Below are 20,871 nucleotides of genomic sequence, written 5' to 3' on the forward strand. Positions count from 1 at the left end.
CTGCTCTTCCTGCTGTTTACTGAGTGGACACCTGGGAGAGCAGACGGCCACGCACCTGTAGTTTATGGCGAGCCGGACGTACTCTGCGCGGTTGTCCAGGGTGATGTGTGTGTACTTGGAGCTCAGCTGGATGTCCTGGCCGCTGGCGCTCGGCACCGTGAAGGGCAGGCTCATGGCCTCAAACTCGTCCGAGGTGGCTTCGTTGTCACGGATGTACATAAGCCCGGGGATGAAATCTTTATCGACCTTTCAAGGGGGGAAGGCGGTCTGTGTGCTGAGTCAGGGTTGTCCCCGCACCCCAAGCTCCCGATGGGCAGCCACGCGGGGCCCTCGGTCTGCCCGGGGTGCACAGCAAGGCTGCAAGTGCATGTGCCGGGAAATAAGAGAGGAGCGCGGGGGGGAAGCCCTGCATCCCAGAAGTAACGAGGAGTCCTTAAAACCATCCGCTGACAGAGCAACAGGCACTGGTCGGAGGCGAGTCCTGCCTGCACTCATGGCCCGAGCTACCCGCCAGCTGCCCCTCAGATGCCCATGGGGAAGACAGCGAGCTTTCTTATCTCGCGAGACTGCATTAGTGGCACATAAAGCAGGTGGTCTACCAAGTTCTAGAAGCAGACTGGCCTTGTGTCCACACCCCCTCTCTCCTACTGGATGGCAGCCCACAGCCAGCAGCCTGACCACCCGTGAGGAAGTCGGGGCCTCAGAACAGGCTGTACCTCCTACACAGACCCCTGGGTACCCCCACCACGCTCCGTGCTGGGCACACAAGATGTCACATTTCCTGCCTCCCTCTGCTCCGGAGGGTACCTCGCTGAGGTCTGCAATGGTGAGGCTCATCCCAGCCAGCTGCTTCCACACAGGCTCGGCAAGGTTCAGGCTCAGGGGACTGCCCGTCCGGATGGCGATGCCCAGCAACACACCTGCTCATTCAAAGCACAAGAGACAGGAGACACTTGGAACCAGTGATTAAACCTCTTGTTCATCAACAACACAGTGGAGACCAGCTCTTCGCTGGGGCCTCAGTGCCCTCAGACCAACACTACCCAAATTCACAGGGACTTAAGTCTGTCCTTAAAACCTTCTGTCCCACTCCAAATCCATCGCTGCTTTCTGTTCCCATGGGCCAGGTCTGTTAACTCCTCTGCTCCTTCCACACACTGGCCAACCCACGTTCCTTTGATGGCAGAGCAAACATCTGGACCTTCCCAAGGAAGGTGGGTGCAGGGCCTGGGGAGGTGCAGGCAGTGCCAGGAGTGATGGGCACGGACTCGTGGAACATAGGGGAGGGGCTGGCCAAATACCAAGACCCAAGTTTCAGGTCCATTTAAGATGCAGGAACATGGTATCTCAGATCCTCCGAGTGTCAAAGGCACCTTCCGGTCCTCAGCACACAGCTGCTAACAGTCCAAATCTACACGATTCTGCAGCTACACACTAAAAAAGCTAAAAGCAGATATTTCAAATATCCCCCACCTCCCTCACCCCCATTAAGCTAACAGTGGAGACACAGCCCCAGGACTGCGGCTGGGCACCCACGCGAGGCCCACCCAGGAAGCGGAACATGTTGGTGTGCACGGGCGCCCTGGCGGCTGGGCTGAACAGGTAGCAGTCACGGTTGGCCCCCGACTCGTCCCTGCCGTTGGGCGTCACAATCAGAAGCGGGGTGAGTCCGTTCTGCAGCTCCTCACAGATCTCGGCGATGGACTCACTGTAGCCCCCACCACAGTCATCCACAGATTCACCTAGGGGGAAGGAGGGTCAGCAGCTCGCCGTCACTGCACCAGAGCGCCGTGCGGTGCCTCCCCCATTCTCCTCGCACTGCCCCTCAGCACCCGCAAGCTCTCACCCACAAACTTGACCTTCCAGACGCGATGCGGGAGGAGGAGGCTGTCGGGACTGAACGAGCTCATCTTAGCGCACATCTGCCCGAAGACAGACTTGGTCCCGTCTGGGCCTGCGAGGCCGCCCTTACTCCTTGAACGCTTGACCTGGAGAGAGAGAGAGAAGATACAGAACAGGGGCCACGGCGGAAAAGAACGCAGGCGCCGTCTCCAGCAGCTGAGCAGCCCTGGGGTGCCTGCAGCCAACCCGGGCCCCTTGGCTGCTTGCCCCTCCAATTACCCTCACGTGTCCTGACCTGGTCACAGGGGACAGGAGCAGGGAGCTTGGGGTTGTACCCACTGACAAGCAGCAGCACTCAGATGTCTGGCATCACCCAGATAACCTCAGGCCACTGTGAGCACCCAGCAAACCCAAGGACGATCCCCTGAGCAGGCCTGTGCACGCGTGGAGGGCTGCTGGGCCAAGCCGCACCTCACTCCTCCTCCCAGGAATGACTCCCATCCTCGCCTCCTCACCCACCCCTGCTGAGGACCCCAAACACCGGCCTGGAGCTCCTCTCCCTCCCTCCCTCAACCAGGCTGCCTGCCTGCTGGACAGCTGTGTCCAGGGGGTAAGGGCCGGTGTAGCACATCAGGTCGGGTGGTGGCTGAGCAAACACACCCTCTGGAAATCACAGACCACGGGGAGGGCCGGGGCCCTCTGGGTGGGCAGTAACCGCAACCTGGTGAAGCCTTACACTTTGGGACCTTAACCACGGTCTCTAGGAAGAGGAGGCCAGGAGTCCTGAAGTGCCCTCCCCAGTAGCCCCCCAGCACTGGCAGGGTCAGCCAAGCGGCTGAGACCAAACCCAGATATGCTCCCTGGGCCAGAACAGAACATTCCTTCTCCCCTCCTTTCCTCACCAGCTCGGATGCTGCTCAGCCTTTGGGGTCACTGTGTCTCCCCCAAGTACCATCACTTTTCCCACCTGTATTTCTCATTGTAAGCTAAGATTTCCCAACAAACCAGGCCGACAGCCCTCAAGCCCTCATTCAGTGTGGACTCAGGAAGCCGCAGCTTGAAGCCTAGGCTGTGTTTCCGAATCACACAGGAGGGGAGGGATGAAGGAAAAAAAATTAAAAAATCATCATCAGGGAAGCTCTGTCTGAAATGTGAAGTTAAGGGAAAAACGATCGCGAGAAGGTACTTTCGTGCCGACTCTTCTGGCTAAAATCTGACCATCCTTAACTTCCCTTAACTTCTTCCTGAGTGAGTTCTAGCTTCAGTTTAACACCTGATTCTCCTCACTGCAGTAAAGTATCATTCTGAAGACTAAGAACATAAGAACAATGGGAACAATAGTAATAGCTGCCTGGGGAGTGAGTTTCCCGCACTCCACACATCCAACTGCACGTTCTCAAATGCTGTTTCATTTCACCTTGAGGCAGTTTCCTAAGGTGCAAAATACCCCGGGAAGAGTGAGTCACAGAAAGGAGAAGGGACATGTCCCCACGTGAGGGATAAGACTCAGACCCACTTCTCACTCAGAACGACCCTTCACCTCCATTTATGGTGCCATTTAACACAGACTGGTGCTCTTGGCTGCGATGAAGGAACGTGCCTGTGTGACCACAGCCGGGACACTGCAAGGACAGGAGCCCGTGTACCTGATGGTGGCCACCTCTAGACAGTAAGAACATAGGTGGTTTTCACTGTATTTAATCTGAATTGTCTAAAATTTCAGAAACGAGCATGCATTATCTATAATACATATAAGGTTTTTTAAGTCCGCTGAGTTTCAGATCCTGTTCTAAAACTAAGTCAAGTTCAAACAAAGAAAAACCCTCCAACAACGTGGGCCACTTTTAGTGTCTCTAGAGCACTGTCCACAGACGGCAGGAGAATATCTCCGACGGCGGCCCCACAAGAGGAGACTGGAGGCCGGGGATGGACCGGGAGGAGGCCGCCTACACCAACCACCTTTCCAGGTCACTGCTGGTGTCTGGTTCAACCTGGATTCATGAAGTGCCCCCCTCCCCCATCCTCTGTTTATTTCCATCTTTGTGGAGATCGTCCTAACTTCAAGAGCGGGGCATGAAACTCTGAACAAAGGAAACCTGGCGCTGGCACCCGGAGCGGCCCCTCCAACGTCAACTCGCATCGCACGCTGCGTTGAAGGTTGTTTGTATGCCTTCAAACAACGCCTGATATAAATTTGTTTGTCCTCTACTGTTCTGTTCTTTCAAGCCCACACTGAACATCAGCATGACTCCAGGCACTGTGCTGGACACGTCAAGATGAGATGGAAAGAGGCATCAGCACACAGTGACTGAGAACAGTGCCTGTGCAGTTTCCAGGTCACCCCGGTCCCCGGATGCCCAAGGCCGCTGGGCTCGCACACCCACGTAGGGCCACTGGCCCCCCAAGGCAGGCTTACCATCCAGGAATGCCCAACTGTCTGAACCAGATGGCTTTCCTCACTTAGGAACTTGAGTACTTAAGATCTCATAATGTAGAGAAAACCAGTATGACCCCCAAGGTGGGAAGAATAAAGGCTTTTTTATGAACTTAATTAAACAGCCCATTTGTTTGTGGACGGGGCTGACTGACCTCCGGCTTCACATTTAACACTATGACGTGGGTGAAGAAACCACTTCCATCAGTGTGGTCACATGTTATCCAACAAAGGACAAGAGACTGATGTCTTCGTTAAAAATGCCCCCAAGAACAACTCTGGAAAATTTCTATCACATCACCAACAGCAGTGTAAAAATCACGTGTTTAGTATTAAAGTTCGGGAACAAAGCCTTTGTTCTTCGTGGCTCTGTTTCTCTTCCCGGAGGTGGGGCCAGTTTCTTTGGTGAGGTAAATGTCAAGTGCACACAATGTCATCATCAGGGCTAGGGTTCCTCTTGTTTTAATTCTGTTGACTCTCAGCTTGTCTACACTTGGCAGCAGTATACATTCAGAGATGGTCCACTTTTCGTTTCTTTCATTACTACCCTGAGACAGCACCAGTATGAGTGATTCTGGCCTATTAAGTTAGCAAGGTAAGCCACCCGAGCCGGGGGCGCTGTGAGGCTGGCGGGTGCAGGGACAGCCCCCACCTACAATTCAATGCAGGCGTCGAAGGCTCTGACCTGCACTGCATCCCAGAACTTAACCCAAGGAAGTGACTGAGGACACACTGAGCTGGAGCCACACATACTGGCCCTTCCATATCCCAGAAAAGCAGGCATGGCCTTCCAACTCCAGCAGAGAATCAGCAAAGGCAGCTGGTAAACATAAACAATCCCACAGCCCCACTGCACGGGACAGAGGGGTGCTTGTAATGCGTTAAGGGGAACAGACAGCAAGTTACAGAGGAGAGCTCTCCAGTTGAGGTTATCACACCCACACACACACACCCCCTGCCCCCCACCCCAGATGTTAGCAGCGGTCCTCACTATGTGGTAGAAATACAGGTCATTTTTACTTTTCCCTCTTTGCTCATCTGGATTTGTGCTTCCAGGTTATCTGAAATAAGTCGTCTTTCTGTTAAAAACAACTTAACACTCCCACCTGGCAGCCTCGGCACCACAGGACACCCACACACACGGCACCTTGCTCTGTAAGGCAAGGGCATGAGAGGAGGTTTGCTGTGAGTGCTCCCCCCTGGCTGTAGGGACAGGACTCACAACCACAAAACCATCACGCCTAAGAACAGAGACTGTTACCTGAATCCGGTTCAACTCCACCACGGGGCCGTGCTGGCGATCCCGCACCATGGTCGCTTGTACTACTTTCCGGAAAGCCGCCTCCTAAAACACGACAGACAAGACAAAATTTGGAATGTGATATAGAAAGTCTTACCCATAGATAATTCACATTCACATCATATTTTGGTTTAAAATCTATTGCGAAAAATTGTATTTTCTCAAGAACAAGTAAGGAAAAAAAAAAAGAAAACTCCCCTTTGCAAGTGGTGAGGTGGCCCGGGAAGCAGCCTGGCACCGGCACCCAGGCCCACGCAGAGGCTCAGCGGCCGGCGGGGCCAGTGCTTGGCGGCAGCTGATCGCCTGGAGGCAGGAGGCCCAGCACTGGACACAGAGGGAGGAGGGCCCGGGCCCAGGGAGCACCTACTCTGACTCGGGTCTTAGGCGAGGCTCTGAGGGCTGACTAGAAAACCAAGGCTTCCCAGCCAAACTGCAAGTCTGTTAGTGGCAGGACGGAGGCACTGATGTCAGTACTGCTGTCCCGACAGAGGTACCAGCCACAAAGCAGCAGCAGGGCCGGGGAGCCTTGGGGAGAGGGTCAGGGCTGGGGTGGGGTCGGGAGAACAGTGGGGGAGGGAGCGTGTCAGCACCACGCACTGAAAGGAACCTGCAACACCCACGGTGAAGACGGCAAAGAAAAGGAGCAGGTCCCAGAGTCACCCAGGGAGAGGCAGGCCGGCTGTGCCCACATGGACCCAGGTGCGGGGAGCATGTGGTCGTGTGTGCGTGAGGAGAGGAGACCCCAGAGACACTCAATGGAGGCAGAATGGGTGGGAGCCCCAGGGCCTTGCCAAGTGGATGACTGTGCCCTCCTCTGGAGACAGGGTGGCTGGAGGGGAGGTAGAGGGCAGGGCACAGGGGACCCACTGCAGGGCCTGAACACCAGTTCCGGGTCAGAGCCTGAGACTGCCAAGCCCTGAAGGCAGGAAGGGCAGGGGTGCTCCTGTCAACACAGGGGGACCTGCAGATGGCCCCCAAGCACAAAGGGGCCTGCAGAGGTGGGCTCATCCCCACACACTCCTGCACACCTGTAGCTCCTCCCGCCTTCCACCTACCTGACCTCTGCTCTCCCCACTGCCCAGCCCCCAGCTAAGCTAGTGCCCCTGCACTGGGCATGCGGCCCCTTCCCCCTGGAGCACCCCCAGCCCTCCTATGGTTCTCTCTCTTCTGGGCTCTGAAGCACATGCTGGTAATGACTCTGCACCGTCACCAGCAGAGGCGATCCTTTCCCACCAGGACCAGAAGAGAGGCCGACATCCCCGCTGCGGAGGGCGCCCCACCCCTACCGCACAGCCCGCGAGACACTCACACAGTCAATGTGGGACATGGGCTGCCTCTCGCTCTGGTTTCTCCCTACCAGGAGGGGGTTTTCCCTTTTCATTCCTTGTCTTATCATCACCTTCACTTTGAGCGATTAAAAGAGATGGTGAAAGTAATCAAACCTGTCACTTTTTATTATTGAAAAATAGTTGAAGTTAAGTTTCACATCCATTTTACTTGGCCACAATTTTTTCCTGCTCATCATCAGAGACCTTACCGTTACCACAACCTCATCACTGTCTACACACCTGCCTCTGAGCCACGCACAGACATAAAAAGTATGCCCCTGGCTCCTTCCACTAGGTGTGTAGGATATAAAGCCAATCCTGAAAAAAAATCTATTTGGACAGTACTCCAAAACATCTAAATTTTATTAAGAATAGGCTGTAATTGTACGTTCATATATGACTGGAGTACTGTGCTGTACACCAGAAACTGACACAACATTGTATACTGACTATACCTCAATAAGAAAAATTAAAAAAAAAAAACAGGCCATAATCTTGGACCCTTCAGGATCAAGATCCCTCACTCTGACCTCTATGACTTTTCTCTACACAAACACCCCATCATAATCACACAATGACTGAGCCACTTCCAGAACATCCTGTCAAGCTGCTGGCCAGAAACTTGATGCTTTCCAATAATGGGACACCTCCTACTCCAAAATCAGGTACTCCGTTTCTAGAAAGTTCAAATTATTACAAACATCAATGAGTCAAAAATTTTCTGGTGACTTTTAGAAGCCCTCATTCATGGTCCTTTTCAGAGCCCGCAGGAATTTCTAACATATCCTGGTACAGAACCGCTATCTAAGCAGTCCGTCACCTCCGGGCCCCTCTGCTGGGTATCCCTGGGGAAGAAATCCTCTCATTATGTTTCCCTCTTGCTGCCAGTGGGGACTTGCCATAAAGTCTCAAGGCCAGGCCAGCAGAGAACACTGCAAGAATGGAGGCTGTTTTGCAAACCTTGCGTCTCCCCTTCTGGGAGGAGGAAGACAGAGATTACAGGGGGACATGCAGTACCACGCTATTCATTTTTTTATATAAGCTCCAAAAGGAGGAGCTTTTTGACTGTTTGTCACCAGTGCATTCTAAGTACCCAGAACAGAGCCTGGCACAAAGCAGGTGCTCAATGACCATTTGCCAAATGAGCTGTATTCAGTATATTCCTAGTTTAGGGATTTCTGTTGGATTACAATGTACTGACGATACCAGTGTCGCCTATGGTAAAACCTGTGACCGGAGTACCTTTCCCTGGGAAATCAGAATTCCTCGTAGAGCGTCAAACCCCACGGAAGGCCCGAGTCCGGCTTCATCGAGTGCACCCTCCAGGTCGAACATGGGGATACAGGGGCAGAAAAGCTCCGAGATGTGGTGCAGCAGCAGCAGGCGGTTCCGCAGGGCAATGATGGGGATCTCCTGCAGGTGGTTGTACTCCATGGGGACCTAAAACAGACGTCAAGGGCACAGGTGAGCCGCCGTCCAAGGGGCGGACTTGAAAATACTGCTTTTGAAAACAGAGAAGCAGTGTGACTTCTGACTTTGGTTTGAAAAATCTTGTTTTAGAATAATATTCTGGCCGTTTGCCAGGGCCAAGAAACATAAACTGAGGAGAATGCTAAAAAAATACTGGCTTATAGAAATATATTTACTAAGGAAAATGTGCAGCCTGTACTATCAGAATAGTTCTGTGTAGTTAAGATTTTGAATACAGGTGACACACTGACACACAGGATGATGGTTGGTACAAATATTAATTCTAAGACTCTATGTTTTTACCATGATTAACCTCAACTACTTTCAATGGAATACCTCTGTAAATATGTAAGTGAAAATGAAGTGTGCGTGCACTTGTACATGTGTAATTCAATACACAGATGGGAACTCTGGCACCACCTGCACGCCTTCTAGCCCAGGGGGCCCAGCCAGTGCTGACCTGTGCAGGGAGCTTCCCGGCGCTGGCAGGCTTGCTGGTTGACCAGGCGAGAGTGTGTGCTGAGCCACAGGCCACACGGTTGACCTTCTTACCCTGAAGGGCAGCCACCAACCGAGGCCTCTGGATGGCGTTCGTTGTCCCATCTCCCAGTTGTCCCTCATCATTGTCGCCCCACGTATAAACTTCACCTAACACAGTAAATTCAGAACAAGGACTTGGATACTAGGAACAACGAATGCACAGCCTCCACCGCCTTCCTCTGCATACAGTCCTCACTCCCACTGGGAGTTGGCGTCATCTGTGCCAGAAAGCAAGGAAGCACTCAAGGAATGATGGGGACACTTCAGGAGCTAAAGCAGTCGAACGGGGTGCAGTGTGTGAGCATCAAGGTTAAGTACGAGCAAGAGCTTAACCACAACTCATTGAATTAGGAAACCATGAGTCCAGCACAGATGAAAATAGAAAAATTTAAATATTTGATGAGAATAAATAAAATGTTCAATGAAAAAGGAACAGTTACATAGTTTCAAATATCCTCCCAAATCCTCATTAGTTACGTATGGTGGGAGCCCTCCTGGAATCCAGGTTCTCAGAAATCAGCTAAGGGCCGACCTTGTAAGCGGGCCCTTCTAAAACCAGCCGTATGAGGCCTGCTGTTTGCTCGTCTCTGCACAGCCATGAAACACACCATGTTCACAGGCATTAGTACAGGGGCTGAAGAACCACAGGTGTATTTTCAGAACACAGTATAACTGCTCCTCACTCCCGCACCGACCTCAGAGCTCTGCGCATCACCCCTGAGTGGACTCAGGTCTAAGGCCGTTCAAATTACAATGCTGGCCTCCCACCTACCGTCCTCGGTGCAGCACACACAGTGCAGGGAGCCGGTGGCAATGGCAATGACCTTCTTTCCCTGCAGTCCTTGGACCTGCCGAGGTCTTCGAACATGGTCGTCGGACCCGTGGCCCAGCCTGTGGTAATCACCTTTGCCCCTGAACACAAGGAAACGTGGGACACCCCACATCTAGGCAAGGCCATCCCACTTAGCACCCTGCCCCGCCCTCCTGGTGCAGGCACTGGGCTGCAGGACACAAATCACAGCCTCCTGCATGAGTGACATTTCAAGTTACTACAAAAGGACGGTTAATGTAACTTCAAATGAACAGTCTGATTTTGGTGGGATTAAACGAATAGTCTCTTTCCTACCAAGTATAAACAGTGCCAGATTTGGTCAGGGCGACAGAAAACTGGGATCCACATTCCACTTTAACCACTCCAAGGCCCGTCAGAGAGTCGATCTAGAAGGGAAAAGGCTCAATCAGACTGATTCAATCAAGGCTGTTGCTGACTGCTGCGCCCAAAGAAGGACTGAACTAAATCTACTCTGAACACCCTCACTCCTGTGTCAAACGTTAACTACAACTTCTCCACTTAACCAGGCGCTCTCAGAAGGAGCAGGAACACCTGGCTGTGAGGGCACGCCTGCTGCAGATGGCCATGTGCCCACTCCGCTGCCCACAAGTGTCAACACGCATCCCTGGAAATGGACACACCAGGGCTGAAAGTCTGCAATCGTTTTCCCCAGAATTCAGTCTCCCAACACCGTATCTCTTCGTGATGTGGTGGCCCCGTTCTCCAGCAAGCCTGCACTTGGCATCTGCCCTCCAGCCCTCTCAGAGGGAGCAGCAGGTACCGGGGAGAAGGATGGCCAAGAGGACTGTGATTCTGGCCTAGAGACACTCCCTACCCTTCTGCCCAGGTTAATTCAATTAAACATGTCATTGGTCAAGCCAGTGCTAGAAGCCATCTGCAGCCCTGCATGCTCGGGGGCGAAATCCTTCACAGCCAGCACCCAGGGGTCCCGCTTGGCTCACTCACCCACTTAGTATCTCTTCCCACCTAGCAAACTGCATCCTTATTACCTGTAACTGTTTCCAGACTTAAGTGCTCATATTTAATTTTAAATGTAAGTGAATTATCACCTAATTCTCTTAATTCGTTTTCTCCTTGTATTATATCATCACAGTGATACCAATAATGGCCTCCATCCCTACCCGCCCCCAGTGCCTGACAGTACAATCCTGGAAGGTGCAAAGCCTTTGTCTAAAGCCTTCTTAGTATAAGAAGGCCCACAACAATTTTTCCAGACACGTGGAAACCCTAAGTAACCTGTAATGTGGGTAAAATACCATCCACTCTAAGGGAAAGCAGCAAGCGGTAGTAAGGATAAGGAGGCAGCCCCAAGCCCAGCCTTTGCAGGAGCAGCTGGCAAGGAGGCCCAGAAGAAGCGGGGTATCTCCTTGTAGCTGCAGCCCCAGGGCCCAGGTGCCTCCAAGTGACATCATCTTCACCAGGCTCTGGCTCCCGCCAGCGGCCACCAATACCACTCCCCATGGTGACGGAAGCATGCTGTGTCCACATTGCCCACCCCGGATGCCAGCAGCATTTGCTGCACCTGGGCACATGAAATGTGGACAGGACAAGTGAGGGGGTGAACTGTAATTTTACTTACTCTTAACTGATTTAGGTTTAAACTAGTTACGTGTGGCCAGCAGCTGCTGCCCTAGGCAGCACAGCTGTGGGAGGAACAGTTAGGCAGTCCCAGCTCGAGCTCCGGGTCTGAGGGGGCCTCTGGCGGCTGCCCCCGGCCCGGGGGGGCTACCTGTGCACTGCACGGGCCTCAGTTCCACAGGGCAGTCTCAGGGCCCTGAAGAGAGAACGTCATGCGGAGATGCCTTCTAGTTTCCTCGCACAGCACCTCCGCTCCCAAGGCCGCAGCAAATCACCCAGATGAATGGCCTGGTCACATTCTCGACCTGCAGGCCGCTAAGCAGTCAGCAAGGGACCTAAATACACCAGTGAACCTACCCTCTGCCACCAGCCATTCACAAAGGCAAAGCACAGTCATGATCACGTCAGTGAACTGCCCAGAGCCACTCAACTCGAGTGGAGCAAAGCGGCCTGGCCCCCATCCCAGGCCTGCGGCCCCTTCTCCTGGCAGCTCCCAGGATGCCCATCTAACAGGCTCGGGCTGAGCTGGACGCAGCCTCTCGGCACCTGCTAGCCCAGCGCACGGCTGCAGACCTCTGTCAACCGCAGAGGGGGAAGGATTTGTGCTCCTTCCCTCCAGCAGGTCCACACACTAAACCACCAAAGCACCAACAGCACCTAAAACCTCTCTGCACCTCTGGGCCTTTCACTCCCTTTGCAGCCAAGTACCCATTATATTTTCTACAGAGATGTTAAAGATGAAGGGAGGCCACTCCTGAGAGGCACGCAGAGTGGGCGGGGCACGAGCACTGGGGACAGAGCCTGTGAACAGCCTGAGCCCCGAGAGACCCCACACCCCAGGGCACCTTCATGGGCACTTTGCAGCCATCGCTGCCTCCTCTGCCCAGCTTGCCGTAGTCCCCGTCCCCCCAGGACCAGACAGTGTCATCATCGGTGAGGCAGAGGGTCTGGGCATCTCCGCTGCCACAGGCGACGTCAACCACGCGGTGCCCCTGTAGCGCCTCCACCTGCAGGGAAAAGAGACGCTGAGGTTATCTCACCACCACAGAAAGGAGGCTCTCCCCAGGGGAGGCAGCAGCACGGGGGACTTGTGTGTTGGGGAGGGGTGCCTGGTTTAGATCTTTACAAAGAACAGGTAATCTTAACAATTCTGTAAGACAATACAGAAAACGTCCTCAACTATTTAAACTACAAGCATCTCAGATGTAGGAGGCAGGTCTCAGTGTCCTGTGTCCGTCTGCCACACTAGGAAGGCTGTCCTCTCATTCCGCTGCCTCACCCAACACACAGCGGGCCTTCAGAAGACAAAGCATCTGGCCAGACACCAAGTAAGATTTGCCAGTGTAGATGAAAGAGTATCTCAAATGCTATCCTGTTTAAATGATCACTGAATACATACAGAGATGGTTTCTATTCCCTCAAAAACAAAACTTAACTCTGAAATTAAAGGAATCTGGAACAGTTGTGCTGTACACCAGAAACTGACACAACACTGTAAACTGACTATACCTCAATTAATTAAAAAAAAAAAAAAGAATCTGGAACAGGAAATACTTTTGACCTTTAGAAAGAATAATGCCCACGGCAAGCTGCCCCTCCCGGCCCCCCAAGCACAGCTCCTTCTCACCAGCTTTGGCTTTAACTGGTCCTCACTGTCGCTGTGGCCCAGGCGGCCATACCGGCCTTTGCCCCACGTGTAGAGGTCCCCAGCTGCAGTGACACAGGCACTGTGGGCTCCACCGGCAGCAACATCCACCACCTCAATTCCTCTCAGGGACTCAATGACACGAGGACGGTCACATGGACTGCAGAAAAGGTCACCAAGTATAAGTGAAACAGTTTACTTTTGTAATATCTTAAAATTATTCAATGTCAGGCTTCTGGCTCTGCTGCCCACTTACTCACTGCACACTTCTCAGCCTACAGCCCTCAAGTCAGCTGTCAAAGCAATCAACAAGCAGCATTCAGGCCTGGATTTGAAATCACATCACTCCCTGTCTCCTTTTATCCAAGCTGCCCTAATGCCAGAGAGGAAGTGTTCTGTCTGAATCAGGGGCTGGAGACTTCAGGTAGGCTGAGTCCGGCCTGGGAAAGGCCAGTGAGCTGAGAATGGGTTTTAACATTTTTAAAGGGTTGTCAAAGAAACTCATGAAAGCAGCATATACAACAGACTGCATGCGGCTGGCCTAAAATATTTATTATTGTCTGGCCTTTTACAGAAACAGGTTGTCCATACTTGCTATAAATCAACATTTCATTTAAGGAGTTTTACTGTATATAATGTGGCAAGCACTGACAACAAACTTTTCTTATGATTGAGTTTTGAAAGCTCTTTTTAATGACTTTGGATATAAGACTGTCGTCAGATACACGATGGCAAATACGCTTTCCCAATCTGCAGTGTGTCCTTTCCACCTCTTAACAGTGCCTTTTATAAAGTCCATTTTGTCCTGTTTTTCTTTACTGGAACATGCTTTCCAAGTTTTATCTAAAAATCTTTGACCTAAGGTCACAAAAGTTTTCTCTTGTGTTTTCTTCTAGAGGTTTTTAGTTTTAGGTTTTAGATCTATGACTATGAGTCATTTTGAATTACTTTTGGACATGGTGCAAGATAAGAACTCAATCCTTATATATCCTTCAGATATATGCCCAGAAGTGAGGTGGCTGGATCATGTGATAAGTCAATTTAAAAGTTTTTGAGCACACTCCATAGGGGCTACACCAATTTCCATTCCCACCAACAGTGTAGGAGGGCTCCCTCCTCTCCACAGCCTCACAAGGTGTGAGGTGGTATCTCACTGGGGTTTTGATTTGCATTTTCCTGATGATTAGTGATCTTGAGGACTTTTCATGTGTCTGGTGGCCATTTGTGTGTCTTCTTTGGAAAAATGCCTATTCAGGTCCTTTGTCCATTTGTTAACTGGGTTATTTGGTTTTTCTTTGCTATTAATTTGTATGAGTTTCTTATATATTTTGCAGAATAACAACCTCTGATCATTTACATAATTTGCAAATATCTTCTCTCATTCCCTAGGCTCTCCGCTCATTTTGTTGACTGCCTCCTTTGCTGTGCAGAAGTCTTTAGTTTGATGGAGTCCCGTCTGCTTATTTCTTCTTTTGTTGCTTGTGCTTTTTCCTGGTTTTCTTCTAGGAGTTTTATGGTTTTGAGTTTTACAGTTAAGTCTTTTAATCTATTCTGAGTTAAAGTTTGAGAGTGGTGTTAAGACAGGGGTCCAGTTTCATTCTTTTGCATTTGAATATCCAACTTTACCAACACTACTGAAGAAACACAGGCCTGATAAGCTCTGTCTGGGTGAAGAAGACTGCCAAGTTTATCTTACTGTGTGCTTGATATGTTTGTTTCCACAAAAATATTCTTGAGCTTTGATCTCTACAACATGGTTAAGCTACTTGTAAACAGTTTAATCCTTTCAAGTCTTGCTCTTTAGCTTCGTTGGTGTGATCCCAGCAACAGTTAGCCTACGGTTCATTCCCCCCATTTCTGCATAGCACCGTTCTCAGTCCTCTCCTCAGTGCCCTGGGACTTATGAGGGCTGGGGAGCAGGCGCTCCCCTCTGCTCTCTGTGAGCTCCTAGCCCTTCGGTGGTTTGTTTTTTGGCCTCTCAAATAGCCTCCTCACACACGCGGCTGTCAGTGCTCACCCCTGTAGATCACTGGATGCACTTTACTGCCTATTATCCAATGTCTTTGGGGCTGCTGTTCATTCTGTCTGACGCTTTAGTTATTTCAAACACCAAGGTCCCTGTCATTCCAACTTGGCAGGTGGTTCCAATCACCTTTTAAAAACTGGTGGGTTTGATTGCTTTTTTAAAAAAACTAAGTCAACCTGTGTGTCCGTTTCCCCTCACTCCTGCCATTCCCTCTGCTCCGCTGTATTTAAAGCTTTACCGTCCTCATGTAACAAAATGCCTGCTGTGATGCAGTGGGTGACTCAGGGGACGTGGGGAAACAGGACAAAATGAAGCGAAGCAAACTTAGTGCTCAGAAACCAAAACTCAGAACTGATTTCCCCTCAACAGAGGGGTCACGTAGGCAAGCCCAGACACTGCCGCATGAACTTAATTTCTGATGAGTGAGTCATTAAGTTTGAGTAGGTAACTGCAAACACTGTTCTGAAACACAGAGTGCCAATGCACCACATAAGCATTAAAACAAACAAGAAAAGGAAATGTAACAGTGAAAATGATGTCTTCACACAGTACCTTCTGTTGCCATGGCCCAACTTCCCATCTTCTGCCTCACCCCAGGAGTAAACTTCTCCTTCTGAAGAGAGGGCAAGACAGTGTTTTCCTCCTGAGTTCACAGCTACTTTCTTAATAAATACATGCTGAATGGATTCAAGTAACGTCGGGGTGGATACTGACTCTGTCCCTCCAATTCCTAGTCTGCCACCTGCACCGTAGCCAGTGGCATAAAGCTAAGATGAGAAAAAGTAATATAAACATCAGATTTTTATCTAAGTATCCATATATATTAGTGATTAATAAATCCAATCAATGCTCTAAACGTTACTGTAGAGAAAAGTTAACATTAAAAATCACAGGAATGTTTAAGACTTCATTTTTGCTTTATCAAATCTCTGAAGATGGAAGAAAAAATTTAACTGATAGAAATCCCAAATACAATCAGAAAATATATTTCGAAATCATGGTCTTTTCCCTAGAAGCATTCCTACTATTTTTGTTCAGAATACCAACCATGATTAATACCAAGAAAAACAAAAGATTTCATTATCTACTTTATGTAAATTCCAGGTAAATAATACCCACAGAAACACCCACAGAAAAATTACAAATATATTCACTATTTCAGCAAGGCAGCATATAAATCACACAGTAGAATATATTGTTTTTCTTTCACTCAAATAATTGATTTGGGACATAAAACATCTTTATCATCAAAAAAAAAAATCAGGACTGCCACTTCCAAATGCATATCAAATATTCCCTCCTATAAAAACTTACATGCTGATTCGTACTGTGTCAGATGCGCTGCTGCACTGACCTAATAGGAAGGAAACCTCAAGGACAAAACAGGGAGTGAAACCAAGAACTCAGACAGGAAATGACCCCAAAGTCAGCTTCCCCAGGAAGGTCTTGAGGATCCTGACTGCACAGGGTGTCGGGGGTGAGGCTAAGCCGAAAAGAAGACTCTGTGGGGGAAGGTGAGGCTCCAAGGGCTTCCTCTCACTCAGACTGTGAGTGAGAACTAAGGAGAGAACAAAGAAAGTAGCTCTTCTCAAACTCAGGGCTGAGGGGGAAGGGGAAACCTCTCCTGAGGATTCACAGCCACAGAAGCTGGTCGCTGAGATGATTCTCAGTCTGAATTAATGCTAACCTACGATCTAAATTCCTTAGGGAGAGAATTTCATTTACAATGGCTCAGGTTGGTAGCACACCACAGTTCTAAGTTCTCTTTTGATGAGTGACTTCAAGCTAGGCCTCAAAGAATTTCTGCATGAAAGTTTCCAAGGAAAATGGTCAGCCTGTAGTTTTAAAGATTCACGTTAAAAGGAAAGAAGGCACCATGAGAAAGAATTAGAAGAAAGTCCAATATTATGTTTAAAGAAATGAAAGCTTAAAAGTATCCCCAAGGAATAAGAGACTGTAAGAGAAGAACCCAAAGCAGAACTTCCATAAATTAAAAAACAATGGAAATGAAAACTCAGATGTAGTAAACAGCAGATTATACGCAGATGACCACAGACTAGACTACTAGGAGATGGATCTGAAGGAATTACCCAACACATGGCCCCGAAGCACAGAGAAGAGGAAACAGGAAGGAAAGGTTAGAGGTCATTTGGGGTAGACCTCCTCACCTGAACACCACTCAGAACCCAGCTGTAGGTAGATAGCACACAGAGAATACGAGAGAGGCAATATCTGAAAAAATCATGTCTGAGAATTTACCAGAATTGTTAAGAGAACACTTCTCAGAGCCAGGAAGCCTACCCCTTAACCCTCATCACCTGGCAAAAAAAAAAAAAAAAAGGAATACAAAAAAGGGCAGGAAAAATTAAAAACAAAACAAACAAAAAAAGCAGATATCTAATATAGCAGAGTGAAACTGTGGACCACTAAAGAAATATCTTGAAAGCAGCTACAAAGGAAAGATTTATTACATTCACTTGGGTAAAAATTAATCTGACTGCTGACATCCTATTAGCGACAATGAAGGCCAAAGACCAGAAGAATAAAACTTTTAACAGGCTGACTGAAAATAACAGTGAACTTAAAATTATATACCCTAGCACAGGGGTTGGCAAAGGACAGCCTACAGGCCCACCACCTGTCTTTGTAAATAAAGTTTTATTAGCGCACAGCCACACCCATTCCTGTACAATCTCCCCACAGGCTGCCTTCACAGCTGCAACAGAGACCAGACTACAGGACACCCACAGCCAAAAATACCAGCGTGCCCTTTACAGAAAATGTTTGCAACCCTTGCCTAGAAAAAGAACAAAATGAAGATATTTAAAAAAACAAACAAACAAAAAAAATCAGAAAATTAACCAACAACAGACTGTCACTACAGGAAACTGAAAATATATACTTAAAGTAGAAGAAAAATGAATGCAGATATAAGGTCTGAAACATAAGAAATAATGGTGAGCAAAGATGTGTGTGACATTTGGGTAAATCCAGAAAATACATGGTCTATATAAAACAACAATAATAACCCTGCCTATCATTGCGGGCAGAGGCGAGTGCCGAAACACAAGACGACAAAGGATCAGCCTTTACTTGGGAGGATGGCAGAAATACTAATTCACTCTCAATTTTAAATACACACGTTAAAGTAGCCAGGAGACAACTAAAAGACAGAATTCTCCCGAAAACAGAAAAAGAGGGCTCACTTCAACCCTTCTCATGAGGTTAGCACGACCCTGATGTTCCTGTCGGGCAACCTCCTATGCTATTCCCGGGGTCCCCACAGCCAGGGGTTCCCACCCCTATGTAACCCCTTCTCCAAGCATGTGCGCTGACCTATTGACTCTAATAGACAGAATACAGCAACAGGGACAGGGTGTCACTTCTGGATTAGGTCACAGAAGACTGTGACCTGTGTCCTGCTCGCACCCTCCCTCGCCCTCACCATGCTCACTCTCACAGGGCCAGCTGCCATGTGAGATGGTGGAGAACGGAGGGCAGCCTCAGCCAGGGGCCCTGGGGAGCCGAGGCTTCCTCAGGACAGCCCTGCAGCATCTGCAGCCTCATGAGAGGTTCTGGGCTGGAGGCCCCCAGAGAAACTGAGGTGATCCATGTGTATTGTGTTAATTGTTGTAAGTTACACGGATAACGGACGCAGTGCCATAACCAGACACAGAGTGCATAAGACAGGAACATTATGATGATCACATTCATGATCTCCATCTCCCCAAGATCCCAAACACAAAGCAAAAAAAAATATAAAACATATCCTGACCAAGCTGAGTGTCTCCAAAGAAGGCAAGACTGTTTGATACAAGAAAAACAATCCAATTCACTCCATTAACCCACTGAAGGAGAAGGCATCTGTAGTATTTTTTAACCGTAGGAAGAGCATTTGACAAAAGTCAATATCCATTCATAAGCAGAAACAGAAGAGAACTTCCTTACTTTGACAAAAGTGTCTACCAACTCCCCCAGTAAGCATGTGGAGGGTTCAGCCACAGCGCTTCCTTTGCAGCCTGCATCAAGCCGAGAACAGACCCACTACCCCCATCCCTGTTCACCACTGGACTGCAACTCCCACCCTGCACAACGAGCTCCCTCCTCCCACACAGAAGGAGAAAAGTAAAAAAAAAGACAGGTGAACCGGAAAGGAAGGAACAAAATTCATTTACAGATCACGGCTTTATAAAGACAGAAAACATTCTGAGAGACTAAGAACGAAAAGAGTGTAATAAGGTCACTAGATATAAAGCCAATACGTAAACATCAACCATCTCCACACACAGGCAGCACTGCTTTCCTCAAAGACAGCACTATGACAGCAACAAAAAAGGAACATGTACATCTAACAAATTATCAATACACAAACAATTATAATACACTTTTGTATGTGTGCTGCATTTCAAACTAAAAAATTGTGTGGCCAAACAACACACTAAAGATCATACAGAAACCCTCTGCTTCCAGGACACCGCTAAGTACCGTTAATCTTGGAACAATGTTTCAGCACAGAATCTTCGTACATCCTGTGAACCACACAGACGCACACCGGCCACAGCTGTCTCTCAGTCCACTGTCAGGAGGGCACAGAACACGCAGCCTTACCTTCCCGTCAGCTGTCACTGCAAAGAGCGTCTGCTCTCCTCCAATGAGCTGCACGGGTCTGAGAGCTGCAAGGGCTTCACACGGAGTGGGGACTTTCACTTTGGCACCTTCGATGCCCCCAAGCTGACCTCTATGGTTATGACCCCATCCATAAATTGTCCCACTGCCTCCAGCAGAAAGAGTCCAGTCATCCGGTCGCCTGTAAGAGCATGAAATGAACAACTGCATGTGAAACACAGTTCGCTCACAGACAGCATTACTTCCTGTTTCTGACATAATCACCTGTTCATCCACTGCACAAGCTGTTCATCTTGCTCTCTTTTAAAAACGTCGTGCCTCTCATGGAGGACATCCATGTTTTCACCGTCTGCCATTAACTCGCGGATTTTCTTAGCCACCTAGACAATATTATGAGATTACAAATCAAACACTTCTCTCTCAAGAATAAAACAACTAATATTAAGGGAAGAAGATAGGAGGAATTCCCACCCGAGAATATGAGGAAATGCCAACATTGTGATTTTACGGTTAATAAGCAAAACCAATCTGATTATACCCCACTGAAGATATTTCAAGATGTCTAGGCAGAGGGTGGGGAATATAGCTCAGTGGTAGAGCTTGTGCTTGCCCTGCACAAGATCCTGGGTTCAATCCCCAGTGCCTCCAATAAGGGGAAAAAGAAAAAGTAATAAAAAAATAAAATAAAATAAAATAAAATAAAATAAAATAAAATAAAATAAAATAAAATAAAATAAAATAAAATAAAATAAAATAAAATAAAATAAAAAAAATAAAATAAAATGCCTAGGCAGTATCATTACATCTTCAGTTTATCTTACTAAAAATAAACTGAAATTCGCAGTGTCAGTTTATTCATTTTCACCTACGTGGTTTTTCTCCTTGGCAGTATTTCTTGGCAAGAGGAATGTTACTGTGTCTCATAATACTGGTATCTTTTTACACTGTGGCTGAATAAAGAAAGTGGTTTGCATTCCAAACGTCATTCCCAAACAATGTGCAGTACCTCGTCGAGAAACAGGCGGGGCAGCAGCGTTCTCCGGTCCAGGGCCACAGCGACGCGGGAGGCCATGCAGTACCTTCGGAACCAGGCCCACTTGTGCGTCTCCGCACAGCAAGGGAGAGTGTCTAGTTCCAGGTCACAAGCAAGAGCTACCAGCACCTGCGGTCATCGAAAATTAACGACACAGGGCCACTCAGCAACACGGCCAACATTCATCAAAGACAGC

At 49.0% G+C, this 20,871-nt stretch overlaps 1 protein-coding gene and 1 non-coding gene across 5 annotated transcripts in view; one reads left to right on the forward strand and one right to left on the reverse strand.

Annotated features, from left to right (window-relative positions):
• HERC2 (HECT and RLD domain containing E3 ubiquitin protein ligase 2) overlaps positions 1-20,871 on the reverse strand; it is a 176,474-nt gene that overhangs the window by 3,486 nt on the left and 152,117 nt on the right. For all 4 annotated transcript variants that reach the window (XM_064484642.1, XM_064484644.1, XM_064484643.1 and 1 more), the window contains exons 76-90: positions 20,649-20,804; positions 19,907-20,022; positions 19,625-19,823; positions 15,569-15,783; positions 12,973-13,150; positions 12,191-12,352; positions 10,041-10,132; positions 9,687-9,826; positions 8,835-9,022; positions 8,147-8,344; positions 5,538-5,621; positions 1,847-1,988; positions 1,548-1,742; positions 808-920; positions 56-246 (exon numbers count right to left, since the gene is read on the reverse strand). In XM_064484642.1, the coding sequence (XP_064340712.1) occupies positions 56-246; positions 808-920; positions 1,548-1,742; positions 1,847-1,988; positions 5,538-5,621; positions 8,147-8,344; positions 8,835-9,022; positions 9,687-9,826; positions 10,041-10,132; positions 12,191-12,352; positions 12,973-13,150; positions 15,569-15,783; positions 19,625-19,823; positions 19,907-20,022; positions 20,649-20,804 (2,369 nt within the window). The remainder of the gene's footprint in view (positions 1-55; positions 247-807; positions 921-1,547; positions 1,743-1,846; positions 1,989-5,537; positions 5,622-8,146; positions 8,345-8,834; positions 9,023-9,686; positions 9,827-10,040; positions 10,133-12,190; positions 12,353-12,972; positions 13,151-15,568; positions 15,784-19,624; positions 19,824-19,906; positions 20,023-20,648; positions 20,805-20,871) is intronic.
• Positions 20,219-20,290, forward strand: TRNAG-GCC (transfer RNA glycine (anticodon GCC)). Its single transcript has one exon. It is a non-coding gene; the product is annotated as a tRNA-Gly (tRNA).

The sequence above is a fragment of the Camelus dromedarius genome, chromosome 4 (genome assembly GCF_036321535.1).
Source record: "Camelus dromedarius isolate mCamDro1 chromosome 4, mCamDro1.pat, whole genome shotgun sequence".
NCBI lineage: Eukaryota > Metazoa > Chordata > Mammalia > Artiodactyla > Camelidae > Camelus > Camelus dromedarius.